Source organism: Macrobrachium nipponense, chromosome 18, assembly GCF_015104395.2.
Source record: "Macrobrachium nipponense isolate FS-2020 chromosome 18, ASM1510439v2, whole genome shotgun sequence".
Classification (NCBI taxonomy): Eukaryota; Metazoa; Arthropoda; class Malacostraca; order Decapoda; family Palaemonidae; genus Macrobrachium; species Macrobrachium nipponense.
The window spans coordinates 56127647-56142284 of NC_087211.1; the positions used below are offsets into that span (position 1 = coordinate 56127647).

Genomic DNA, 14638 nt, shown 5'->3' on the forward strand with positions numbered 1-14638 from the left:
TGGCTCCCCAGGTTTTTACCAGAGTTCTGGTTCCCCTCTCAAAGTGGATACCTTTCATGGAAATCAAGATATCTCTTTACTGCAGTGATTGCCTCCTTCAAGCTCAGTTGAGAGAGAAATGTACAGAGGACCTTCAAAGAACCCTTCTCCTGTCCCAGGAGCTTGGCCTTCTTATCAGTCTAGGAATACAAAAGTGTTAATTATACTAAAAAAAATGAAAAAATGAATGACAAAATGTTTCATGTTTTCCATAAGTTGAAACTTACTGCTTAAATATCATAAAGACCAAGAACAAATTTTGAGATCACCAGCAGAAGTCACATTTCTAGAGTAGTAGAGCTTAGCTGAAGGAATTACTTTTAGATGACTGGTGAAATTGAATACAGTGTAAGTTATAGTAAGTTGTTGACTGGACAAGTAGGACAGGGTTAAAGGAAGCAGTTAAATGTAAAAAGCAGAAAGCTTTGATGCTGTTAGCTAGAGGTTCTTCTAAGAACCTTTGGCACTGTCTACAGTGTCCCAGACTAAGCTGTATTCATTCTTAAGTGTGTAAGATGGAAATTATAGCTTGAAAAGCTACTGTTAGACTTACTACAAACTTAGCATGGATTCTTTAGCCAAAAATAATGAGCTGAGAAGAGAATTGCTTTCTTAATAATTGTATTCTGTATTAATCTGGCAGTTGAAATATAGAGGTCTAATTTGCAAGGACCAGCAAAAAGAAAGCAGTTATGAAAATATTTTCATTTCATGCCTACTTTAGATGTTGAAATAATTTACTTGCCATGTAACTTTTTTTAAGAAAATAGGCATTGTAAATCATAAAGTATTACCCATATAAGTTAATAATGATTTAAGTATTTCAAGTGATTTTTCTTTATAAACTGAATTGTAGTAATCTACCTGAACAAAAAATTCAATTTTTAGGTATATATAATGATGTGAACCCTATTATAGCTTGCGTATCCTTTAAATGCAAATTTATAATATACTCTGTTTTTTTTCCTGCAGCTATTGTTTTCGTTTATGATTACCATGCTGGTGCAGAAACCTTAGCTGCGCGTCACTTTTCTGCAGCAGCCTTGTCTGCCAATGGCTGGGAAGGCTTGACTAATCCTCCAGCTGTAGCTGCTGGCTCTGGAGCCATTGATACGCCACAACGCAACCTTCATAAAAATATACAGCATAATTCTGGCAATAGTAAGTTAGGCTTGCTTTCATATGTTTTCCGTTACCTAACCTAAATTTGATTTAAAGTATAGGCCACTGGGACAACCTTGAGCATACTAGAGTATTATATGAAAATTTTGTAATGGAAGCAATAGGACCAGAAAAATGGGAAGGGAACCATATTTTATTGGATGCAAATGAAAAGGGTGAACTGCAGTGTGGAAATTGGAGAGGAGTAAGACTATTTAAGAGTTTTCTTTGAAAATATTGGACAAGTGAAACAAAGGCTGAAAAGACTTAAAGACCGACATTAGAAGCTGTTATAATAAGGCAGCTACAGAAAAAGTACCATGCAAAGAAGAAATATACAACATTTGTGGTTCTTAGGACATGTGACAGGCAGTTTAGACAATTAAATGGACATAATGAAAGCATAGGTTATCAGAAAGAATCATTAACCTACTAATGTTACTTTATATTGTAACATTAGATGTAGAGTAACAGCATTAGGAGGTGTATTAGAAGAATTTGAGATAGATATAGGGTATCAGTAAAGGCTCAGTACTGAACTCTTTGCTGTTTATAAATGGTAATTGGAAGAAGTTACAAAGGCATGTAGACATGGGGTTCCCTGAAAGTGTATTACATAGATGATCTGATACTAACTGCAGAATACAAGAAATAAGTGGTTGAAATGTTAAAAGGTGTGTAGAATGAGGAGAATTGGACTGGAAATGTACGCAAGGAAAAAAGTTCAAGTCGATTTGAAAGGAAACTAAGAGAAAATTAAAGCACAGTTTGGAATGAGTCATGTGGTGGATGTGGGAAAAGATTAGGGATGAGCTATTTACCAAATGCTGATTATTGGATGGTATAAATAGGGGTGCTCAGCATTGCAAAATTTCCCCCTCATTTTGGGACCACCTTGACGTGGTGAGGGGGCTCTCGAACCTCAGGAATCTCTTCCCAGGTTCGAACCCAAGAGTCCCATATGACATTATATATTTTCGAGTAAACTTATGTGGACCTTTCCATTTTTTGCCAAAATTTTTGAAAGCAAATAAATGAGAAAACATATCATGGCTTAACGTGGAGTTAAATCTGAAGCTAAATAGTGAGAACTGTGGTAGATCCATCATCTACCCGACAATGTTCGGACCTGTTTTTCAGGCGGAACTATTCTGTGGAGCTGGACCACGGATTCCAGGGGGGGCCTGGTTCTAGGAATAGAACTCTCGGCATTCTATCCAGTTTGCCCATAATGTGATTAGGATGGGGATAATTGTATTAACATAATACTCTTAGTCCTAGCAAGCGGGTTCTGCTTACACTTGGGCCATACTAATCATGTTATGCCATCCCCTTTTGGGGTAGGGTAGGGATGCGGACATTTGGGAGTCCTTTCTCACTTGTGCCTTTGGCAGAAAATTTAACTTCGCGAAGGGCCAATGATATCTTTTCAAGAATTTTTTTTTTTTTTTTTTTTTTTTTTTTTTTTTTTTTTTTTTTTTGTAAAAACTCAAAATTTATGAACTGTGAAATAAATGATTTGAGTACCCCTGGGCCCCATGATGGAAAAACTACGGCACAGTTGATGACCATTGGCACGTCACTCCCGAATTTCCTAGGTACTGCCACAAGTAGTGAAAGTACTATAAAAGATACAAAGGAACACCCTGTTCCAAGTAAAGCAGCAGAGCCGGAAAACCAAATAGAGTGCATAAATACAAAAGAAACAAACAAAAATAAATTGGTAAACTCCAATATCGTAACAATGGAACCATATATGATGAACAATAATTCTGAATTAGAGACAAATAATCCTCTCAGCAATACAGAAAAATATAAAAATCATAATAGACAAGCAACATACATAAAACAAGGACCAAAAAGAAACAAAAATTACCGACTTAATCCCACATTGGTACATTTGATGACCTCTTTGGACCAGATAATTGGTCAAGATTTCTAGTCCTCAAAGCTGACAACAAAATCTCAGCAGCGATGCTAGAAAACAAATTACTTAACATATATCCAACACAAGACATGGAATGCAGACACATCAAGGACAATGAATGGCTTATCCAAGTAACCAATAAAAAGCAGTCCACTGCCTTTTTAAGTATAACAGAAATAAATAATATAAAGGTAATAATTACAAGCCATGAAACATTGAATTATGTACAGGGTACAGTCATCCTACCCAATAGCGAGCAGGAGCTTCCTTCAAAACAACTATTGCTAGACTCCCTAAAATTGAGATATAACAATATCCACGATTTAGAAATATACTCTATTTCAAGTAGGAAAGATAAAAGTAAAAATATCAACATTGCCAAAATAAAATTTACAGGCCAAGACTTACCATTTAAAATAAAAATTCTTGGACAAAATAGAGAAGTTCGTCCTTTTGTTCCTAAACCATTACAATGTACACAGTGCTCAAGGTATGGACACACATACAAAAGATGCCGTAATAAAGCTATATGTGCAGTCTGTGCATCAGATGACCATACCACTAATTGGAACTGTAAACAATCAAAATGTATTAATTGTGGACTAGCCCATCACGCAAAATCTAAGGAGTGTTCATTTTACCAATATAACACAGAACTTCAGTTGTTAATAAATAGGACAGGAATGTCAGTCATGGAAGCCAGACTTGAGCTAAAAGTAAGAGGCGTTAACAATCCATCCAAAACCCCCACCTTTTCAAATGTGACTAAAAATCAAGACATCAAACAGCACAATGACAAACAAGATAGTATAAACATGGAAACTGGATTTCATACCAATAATACTGAAACCCAAAATAAAAGTGATATTACAACAACCAATACCACCACCAACATAGATGATTCAGTTATCCATGGAAAAGAACTTCCAATAGAAGAAGAATTAAATAATGATGATAATCGAACTGGCAAAAAGAAAAGAATTCTAGAAAGAACCCCACCTAAGGGAAAAAAAGTAAATATTGAAAATTACAATCAATCCAGAGAGACTCCAACTACACCAGGAGAACATTTTAAAAAAGATATTAAACTAACCTCATCACAAGTGGAAATACACAATTACCCTCAATCTCAATCAAACAGCCAACATCTGGACAGTAAAGATCACTCTTTACAATTTCCATCAAATAATACTAATGAAAATCATACCATTAAACCAAACCAAAATATAACTATCACCCCCCAACCATCCACAAGACCGAAATATCCCATTAACAACAACAAAACAAATAACCCCTCAAACCAACAGTCCTTATCACTACAGAAAAGGAACAATAGAATTACAAAACCAGACATTTCTAAAGCTAGACCAAAAACTTCTGAACCAATAATTAACATTACCAAACATGCTTCATCTTGTGGTTGTAATGAATGCTTTGTAAGTACATATAACCAACAACTAACTACCAAGACAGAGGACACAGTACGAAATTGTATTGACAATTTTACCAAATTAAGGAGGTGCCCTTTAACACACCAACATGAGAACGAATTATGTTCTGAATCCTTAAAATACAAAAAGGAAATTATAAAATCAAAAATAGACTTATTAATATTCAACTATGAAAACAAACAACTGCAGAATCTAATAACCAACATACAAATACAACGATTAAAAACCACAAATAAATTCAAATGCATATAAACTACGAGATAAAGTAAAATCAGCAATCAATTTACAGAATTTAACACCAATTCCTCCCAATAATGGAATATAAAATCATTCAATGGAATATAAATGGTCTCTTAACCCGACTACGTCTGGGTGAATTACAAAGAATCATACGAGACCACAACCCAATGTGCATATGTTTACAACATATAGGAAGTAACCCTACAAATATCCAACACTATAAAATTGCCTGTTATTCACCAACTGACGGTGGAAAATTAGGCACAGCCATATACGTTCATATAGCATTACATATGAACCTGTTGACATACCATCTATGCCATATCAAATAACATCAATTAAACTGTATATGCCTGATAAAAGTAAAATTACTATTTGTAATTTATATAACCAACCAAATTTCAATGCAAATTTCAGTGATTTTTCTGAACTTATTAGCAAAAGTATACAGGAACCACTACTTATAGTAGGAGATTTTAATGCACATAATCCATTATGGGATATTAATAACCCACTGACACATCCGGAATCAACATAGAGAATACTATAATGAAACACAATCTGTATTGTCTCAATGAAAGTGAAGTTCCAACATATTTTTCAAATACACACCTAACCTTTTCTTCAATTGACATTTCATTATGTTCAAATGATGTAGCAGAGAAATTTGAATGGAACGTCCTAGACGATTCATACACAAGTGACCATTTCCCAGTCATTCTGAACTACTTAAGTAATGTCAAAATATTGCCACCTACAAGATAATATCAAAAAGCTAACTGGGATAAATATTTCCTATACACACGAAACATACCACCATTCCCACATAATGAAGATCACAATACTACATGTGAATCCTTCTCAAACTTCATAATAAATGCTGCAGATAAAAGTATTCCAAAAACCAAAACACATTCCACAAAATCCCCTGTCCCATGGTGGAATCCAACATTAACAACATTAAGTAAAATAAAACATATATTGAGTCGCAATCTAAACAGACTCAAAACTCGCCTTAAATCACTCAACAAAATGCCCTATAGTATAAACATATTAAACAAAATAGTTATAACAAACATAACAATTAACCACATTAAACCACTATATAACAAATATACAGCCAAATTTAGAAAAACGGTAATAGCTGAAAAAATCGCATCATGGAAGGAATATGTCTCAAACATATCTTCAAACACATCCACAAGGGATGTCTGGCAAAAGATAAGGAAAATCAATGGAAAACATATAAGACCTCCAAGAAGTGCAATACATTTAAATGGAAAAATATACCATGATACTTATGAAATATCAAACATAATTGGGAAACATTTGAAAACATCAGTGCTTACTCCAGCCTAGATACACATTTTCAAAGTATCAGAAAACAAAAAGAAAATATAATACTCAATTTTGAAACTCTTGAAGACCTGGAATATAACTATATTTTTAACATGGATGAACTAGATAATGCCATCAACTCTTGTCATCCCTCTGCACCAGGATATGATAAAATATCATTTGAAATGATAGAAAAATTAGCTCTTATAGCTAAATCATATTTATTAAAATTTTACAATAGTATCTGGCTAAAACGTGTCTTTCCTGATAAATGGAAACATGCCATAATTATTCCAATAAACAAACCAGGAAAGGATGCAAGTAATCCATCCAATTATAGACCGATATCTCTAACAAGTTGCCTATGCAAAATCTTAGAAAAAATGGTTAATGCACGATTAACGTATGTAATAACCAAAGAATCCATTTTAACACCAACACAATCTGGTTCAATAGCTGGCAGATCAACCCTAGATCCCTTAACACATTTAGAAGATCATATCAAAAAAGGCTTTGAACAAAAGAAATTAAAACAGTAGCTATATTTTTTGATATAGAAAAAGCATACGATACACATGGAAACATAACATCATGCAAAAACACCACTCCAAGGGACTAAGAGGCCACTTACCAATATTTATTAAGAACTTCTTAACAAACAGAACTTTTCAAGTAAGAGTAGAAAATTTCCTACTCAGTAACCTATAAACTGGAAGAAGGAATCCCTCAAGGTAGTGTCTTGAGCTGTACATTGTTTGCTTTAGCAATCAATGACATTACTATAAATTTACCAAGTGGTGTAAAAAACAGTTTATATGTTGATGACTTTGTCATTTACTATACGAGTAGTAATCTGAGACATGCTCAGAGAGTTCTCAGTACTGCCATTTCAAATATATGTAGTTGGGCAAATTCAGTTGGATTTAAATTTTCAACTGATAAAACAAAAGCAATCGTCTTCTACAAAGACAAAAGGTGGATGAAGAACCAAACAATCAAACTGCATCTTTATAGCACTGAAATACAATTTTGTACAAAAATCAAGTATCTAGGAGTAATATTTGATCAACATTTAAATTGGAAAGAGCACATCAAATACATTAAAGCCAAGGGCATCAAAGCCCTTGCCATATTAAAAAAGTTATCACACACTAATTGGGGAGCAAAGCGAGACATTTTATTAATGATATATAAGGCAACAGTCTTATCCATAATAGATTACTGCTGTCCAATATATTCATCCGCCTCAGAATCTGCATTAAAATCTCTCGATGCAGTGCACCATGAAGGCGTGCGATTGTGCACAGGAGCTTTCCGATCGTCCCCAACAAACTCACTTTTGGTGGAGGCAGGTGTTTTGCCCTTAAAACATCACCGTAATTTAATAACAATACAAAGAGGTCTTTCAATGCAAGCAGGATCGTCTCCTGCAACTTACTGCTTCCAAAACTGTAATCAAGTAACAGCAGTTAATAGTACTAGCTCTTTCCCAAAAAGAGCTAGATACATAATGAACTACATAATATGAATCCATTTTTCACCCACCAATGAAATTGCCACCACCATGGATTTTAAATAGAGTAAAGATACGTACCTCCCTGTCTTACCTACTCAAAAAACAAATGACAAGTACGGAAATGTACCGCTAACATGCTTTGGAGCACATTAGAAGAAAAGGCGACAAATTTATGATATATACAGACGGCTCCAAAAATAATGTTGGAGTAGGAGCATCTGCATATTCGAAAAATATGTTAAGTAAAAAAAGCCTACCTTCAATATCATCAGTATTTACTGCTGAAGTCACAGCCATACAGATGGCTCTAGATATGATATCTGAGGCAAAAGCAAGTGTCTCTGTTATTTTCAGTGACTCACGTAGCGCTATAGATGCAATAAGACAGTATAAACCAGGAAACCAAATAGTACAGGAAATTCAAATAAAAATTCATCAACTCCTCCAATCAGGAATATCAATGGAAATATGTTGGATCCCAGCACACGTGGGAATAAAAGGAAATGAATATGCAGACTCTGCTGCCAAATTAGCCTGCACTATCCCTCCAACAATTTCATATGCCCCAGTGTCAGACTGGGTAAAATCAGTTAAAACATTAATTTACCAGGATTGGAAAGAAGAATGGGCCTCGGTGCCAACAACAAATAAACTTAAAAATATAAAAACTGAAGTCTATGCATGGAGGACATCCTCACAGGAGGAAAGAGCAAAAGAGGTGATCCTAGCAAGGCTACGTATAGGACACACAAGATTCTCACATGGTCACTTGATGTCAACACCACATGCTGACCCAGTGAAATGTAACAGATGTCAAACACCCATGACAGTACAGCATTTGCTTGTTGAGTGCCCAAATTGGACCCAGCAAAGATCTATTTATCTGCGGAGTTCGGAAATGAAAAATATTCTTGCGGAAAGCAGGGATTTTTCAATTAATAAAATCATAAATTTTTTAAATAAGACGGGTTTCTCAAATAAAGTCTAATTTTTTTTTTTCTCAAGATTGATCCCTGAGAACCAGCCCGAGAAGAGTCTACTTGAGACTCAGAGGTCTGGAAAAACTAACACCTATTAATAATAATAATTGCAAAATTTACATTGAATATGAAATTTTCACTTCCTAAGATGCATTGCAATTGTAAATTGAGAAAATATAGGAATAGAGAACCTTGGATTGTAAGACATGGACAGTTTTAGAAGAAGTTGGGAATTTCAGTTACCATGGGGACAAGCAGGAATTAAGAAAGGAGTAAGAAATAGAGTATTTGCAGAATAGATGAATTGCTAGACTACTGGTTAAATAAAATTATCCCATTAGTGGAGAGGACAAAGATGCTAGACTACTGGTAAGCAAAATTATCCCTTAATTGGAGAAGGCAAAGACTTATGATGTTACATGTGGCATGTAGTACTACTCTATGCAATAGAAAAGCAAGCATTAACAAGGAAAGTGGAGATTTTGAAACCTTGCCTCCTTAGAATGAATGACAAGATTCATTGCTGGAAGATTACATGCAATGTTAGTGAGGAGTAATTGCTGTGAGATGTGGTATCAAGAGACTGGAGAAAGAACAGACCTCAGAGATCAAGATGGTTTGAGGAACAATAGAGTAGAAATGGAAGTACATAGTAGGACAGAGACCCAGGGTATGGAGAAAGGAGGACAATGATGTAGTCCTGTTGGGAGTTCACACAGTAAGGGCACAGGACAGTAGAGTGGAGAGTACTCATTTTGCATCCAACCCCTTAATGGCAAAAGTTGATATAAAAACATTAATGATGGAGAGTGAAATAAAGAGTAAAAATTAAAGTAAAACAAAGCTTTGTTTTTCTTGCTTCAACTTTCAGAATTTTTATCTCCATTCCACTCTTCATGATAACAACTGGAAAGGAAACAAAAGCAGCAAACTGTATATGTAGTTGTTGTGGAAAGGTGTGGTGGTGGTAAAGTCATCTACTTTGGATCAAATATAACAAAGGTATTTGGTGTCACTTGAATTGCTTAGGGTCACAAAATGCACATGGAGCAAAGAGATTTTTAAATCCAAATGCATTACAAGAGCAAATTTGAATGAAAAGGGAGTTGAGAACTTTTTTGATAGATGGGCAGGTCTTAAAAGAGGTGGAATATTTATTTTACCTTAGGGACTCTGGACTGTGAAGCATGAGTTGAGAAAGCAGTAAGAATTAATGTAGCTGCAGCAGGGTGAAGCGTAGATAGAGTACTGGTAAATGCAAGTATCTCAGTAGCAGACAGTTAAAGGGCTTATAATGGATACATAGGCTTGTATAACTGCTGTAGGAACATAGACCCTGACAAGGAAAACAGATTGGCAGAAGTTTTGAAAAGGTGCAACTAAAAAATGTCTAGATTCTTGACCAGAATATGGTAGGAAGTTTGAATTGTGAATAAGGAATTGATGGAGAGATTTGGTATTAAGAGGGTGGGAAAATACTGATTTTTCAAAGATTGAGATGGTTTGGACATACCACAAGGGATTTAGAATCGTAGTCAGAAAAGTAGGAGGTAAGGACGTGTCAAGATGGAGACCTGAAGGAAAACTCAGTAAGTAATGGATGGAGAGAACAAAGAAAAGAGGGAACAGAATTCTATAAAATCCATGTAAAGGGAGAGCTGACATGAGAATATGTATGATTAAAAAAGGCCAATGTGTCAGGTGCTCTGAGATTCATGCCAGAAGAGCAGAATGGTGTTGCAGTTACCTTCAGCAGGGGAAACAGGTGCTGCAGTTAGTATAATCTTGACCTTCAGCGGGGGAAACAGGTGCTGCAATTAGTATAATCTTGACCTTCAGCAGGGGAAACAGGTGCTGCAATTAGTATAATCTTGACCTTCAGCAGGGGAAACAGGTGCTGCAATTAGTATAATCTTGACCTTCAGCAGGGGAAACAGGTGCTGCAATTAGTATAATCTTGGCATCTAGATGCCTTGAAGGTATTCAGTAGCCTGAAAACTGGAAACTTATGTTGTTTTGCCATAGAACTGCTATTGAACCTTGAATTTCAATCATTTGATATATAAAGACACTAAAAGTAATGTGAATTTTTTCTTTGCAGCTTTGATACCTGAGACCATATTGTGGACATATATTATCCAGCTAACTGGTGCTCTTCGCGCCATCCATACTCAGGGATTAGCATGTCGCACATTAGATCCATCAAAGATAATTTTAACTGATGGAAAAACAAGAATTAGAGTAAATTGTTGTGGCATAATTGATGTGTTAAACTTTGATCCTAATGTAGCAAATCCTCTCGCCAACATGCCACAGTACCAGGTCAGTGGTAAAACAAAGCATGGTCAATTGTTCATATATGTAGAAATAAATTATTTTTTAAGTAAAGATACCTTTTTACAAGCTGAAGTTCACATATAAGCATTTTGGCATTTTATCATTGTAGTAGAAGCTTTGAAAAGCATTTTGTGAAAATAGGTTGCTTACAAACAACATTGGGAATGTTGAGTATTGAACTTTAAGATTAACAAACAGAATTTTAACTGCAAATTCAGGTTATTACAAATCCATTAATCCTAAAGAGCCTTTTAACTGTGCAGGATGCATCTATGCTCATGAAACAAAGCATTTCAAAATAGGATTCGGTGCACTTGCTTAACCAATCCCCTATTCATAAAGTTATCCACCTTCATTTTCCTTTGTAGTATTTGGATTGAAAATGGATATGCTCTCATTCTGTTTGGGACTACTTTTGTATTTATAGTCTTTATTGGGATGCCCCATTGACAGCCTGTGTAAGGTGCCGTGTCCTTTTAAGATGATAACGCAGAGCCCTTACAGGACACTCAAAAGCTCTTGAGCATCACTGCCCACAAAGTCATTCAGTGATGGAATGGAAAAGGTGAACCTATCATCATGCACAGAGGGATTCTGGGTCTTGGCCACGAATTCTGGGACAAATTCGTAGGACACTGACCCCCAACCCCTGGTGTGCTTCATATCATAGCTCAGACCATGCATCTCCCCCACTCTCTTCAAAGATGCCAAGGCCAGGAGGAAAACCATCTTTAGCGTCAAGTTCCTGTCAGATGAGTGATGCAAGGGCTCATATGGACCCTTAGTGAAACTTCTCAGAACCAAGGAAACCTCCCACGTCAGAGTGTTGAGTTCCTTAGGAGAGAACTCAATTGCTCAAAGCCCCTAACTAGCAAGGATTCTACTAACTGGTGGAGATGCTGCCAAGGGGGAATTTCCCTCGGAACCTCCGACAACAGTGACAGCAGATCTGGAAACCATTCCGCCAGAGGCCACAGAGGTGCTACCAAAGTCATCCTGAGACCCTGCAAACTCATCAGCCTGTTCAGGACTTGACGGATCAAACAAAAAGGAGGGAAGGCATACACCTCCAGGTTGTCCCAGGGATATTGGAATGAGTCCTCCGCTAATGCTAAAGGACCTTGAACCACTGAACAGAATATCTCCAGTTTTCTGTTGAACCCAGGTCACAAAAAGGTCCAGCATGGGTCTCCCCCAAACCAGGAAGAGCTTGTCTGCTACCTGATGAAGGGATCACTCTGTGCCTAGGATCTGATGCTGATGACTGAGTTTGCGACCACATTCCGTTTGCCTGGGATATACCTGGCTGAGAGCTCTACCGAATTGCTGACTGCCCACTGGTGAACCTCGATGGTCAAGACGTTGAGTTGACATGAAACCAGGCCTCCCTGCTTGTTCACATAAGTTACCATCGTGGTGTTGTCCAACATGAGAACAACAGAATGACCCTCTACTTTCTCTCAAAACTCCTTCAGACCCAGAAAGGCTGCCTTCAGCTCCAAGACATTGATATGCTGCTGTTTGTCCTCCTAACTCCAAACGCTTGATGCAATGAGGCCTCCTAAATGAGCCCCCCAACCTGTGAGGGAGGTGTCTGAAAACAGAAGGAAGTCCAGAGGGAGAGAACGCAGAGGAACGCCCTTCAAAAGATTTCAGTCGTCCAACCACCAACGAAGGTCTTCTCTCACTTCCAGAGACAGAGGAACCTTTAACGGGTGAGTCCTCCGCCGAAGACCAAAATTCCCCCAGCCTCCATTGTAGAAGATGAAGATGCCCATGAGTGACCAGCTTCTCCAGGGAAGACAAAACTCCCAGAAGAACCTGCCACTGATGAGCTGACTGATATGGTTCCAACAGGAAGTCGCACACCACCACTTGCATCTTCTCCAACCTCTGATCCGACAGGAAAACTCTTGCAACCGCCATATCGATGACCATTCCCAGGTAGAGAATCCTTTGACAGGGTATAAGGTATGATTTCTCCTGGTTGACCATGATGCCCAGTTCCAGAGAAAAACCAAAGCATATGATTTCTGTCCTGCAGCAGCTTCTCCCTGGAACCTGCCGGGACCAACCAATCGTCGAGGTACCTCAGCAAATGGATCCCCTGAGCATGGGCCCAACTTGAGACAAGAGAGAATAGGCCCTGGAGAAGGAGAAGCGGAAGCACCTGCAACATGTGCACGAACTTGGGAGGTTGCAACACGCTTGCGACTTGATGCAGAGGATGAATCAGCCACTGCAGATTGCACAGGGGAAGAAACACTAACACTAGGTAACACCAACACTCGCAGGAACATGGGCGTGCTGCTCCTCACTCACAGACGAAGAAAGGGCAAAGTCCTTTGCCTTTCAACGCTTGTTTGTGCATCTGTAAATAACTTCAATGTGCATGTATTTTATATCATTCGAACAGCCATTCTTTGTACTTTATCGTTCACCCTCTGTAAACATTACGTATGGCATACGAACATAATTTCTTTGTTGAATTTTGTACCTCTGTTATAACAGACTTATGAAGTTTACTTAGTAACATAAATAAAACTTCCTTTACGCTGAGGGAAAAAGATAATGGCATCCCATGAATTAGGGGTAATGTTAGTATACGTACGAAAATGGATACGTATGTAACGTAGTAGTTACTTTAACTATTTTGTACTCCAACCAGTTATTTATTTTTTAAGGGTAATGTATTAAACTAACTTTTAAGTCAAATTACTGTAACTTTAATTTCATTTAAAAGTTAGCTTACTACTTAGGGAGCATGATTACGGTCATATTTGTCGTTCAAACTCTAGAAGTAAGCATTTATTATTTAGCATTTTTAAAAACTTTGCCAAACTTTCGCGAAACTTCCCCTTACACGAGGGGGTCTGGAACCTAACCTCGCGTAAGGTTATTACTGTATGCCGTTAAGTGAGAAGTACCCGTATAATGAAAATGTATAAATATTATGAAAATGCTTTTGCTGCACTAGTGACATTTGGTTATGCTCCTGACCCCACAGTCCCAAAATAAAAAAAATTTCAAAAACCAAATCACATCTGGCCCCAAAGATTTCAGATAAAAGATTGTTTACCTATAGTATACTATTTTTTTTATTTTTTTTTTTTTATAAACTGGCTGCTTGTTGAAAAGAATGCTTTTAAATGTTATAATTTTTTTTTATTGAATTTGGATATATTTTAACAATCAGCAAGAGAATTAAATAAAAAATTATTTCGGTACCATCTAGGCCTGGGAACCTGCATGCTACCGAACAGCAGTGACACGAACGAACCGTATGCATTGTCATAAAATTTGAAATTGTGACACAAATATCAATTTTGCATTTATCCAAACAAATTTTAAACAAATGGATAAAGAAGCTTTTATGATATGCAATAGAGAAGATGCTATTATCTTCTTATACAGTGGTCAATTTTAACATTGTCTCCATGAATTTCATGGTAACTCATGGGCCCAAGCTTTCTCCTCCTAGCTTTTATGTTAGTCGTGAAATGTTAGTTTTTCACATGTATTTTTACTGTTTAAAATAAGATTCTAGATGGAAAATATTAAATTTTTTCCCATTTTGCTCACTCAAAATTACATGTTATTTTCATCATTAAAGATGTCCATTCATATGTGTAGTAGTGCCATTCTAAAC

At 36.7% G+C, this 14638-nt stretch overlaps 1 protein-coding gene across 3 annotated transcripts in view; it reads left to right on the forward strand.

Moving 5' to 3' along the window:
* LOC135197088 (PAN2-PAN3 deadenylation complex subunit pan3-like) overlaps positions 1 to 14638 on the forward strand; it is a 331370-nt gene that overhangs the window by 238972 nt on the left and 77760 nt on the right. For all 3 annotated transcript variants that reach the window (XR_010310552.1, XM_064224045.1, XM_064224046.1), the window contains 2 exons: positions 1012 to 1200; positions 10754 to 10974. Coding sequence is in view for 2 of the 3 variants with exons in the window: in XM_064224045.1 (XP_064080115.1) it covers positions 1012 to 1200; positions 10754 to 10974 (410 nt within the window). In the remaining variant the exon portion in view is untranslated. The remainder of the gene's footprint in view (positions 1 to 1011; positions 1201 to 10753; positions 10975 to 14638) is intronic.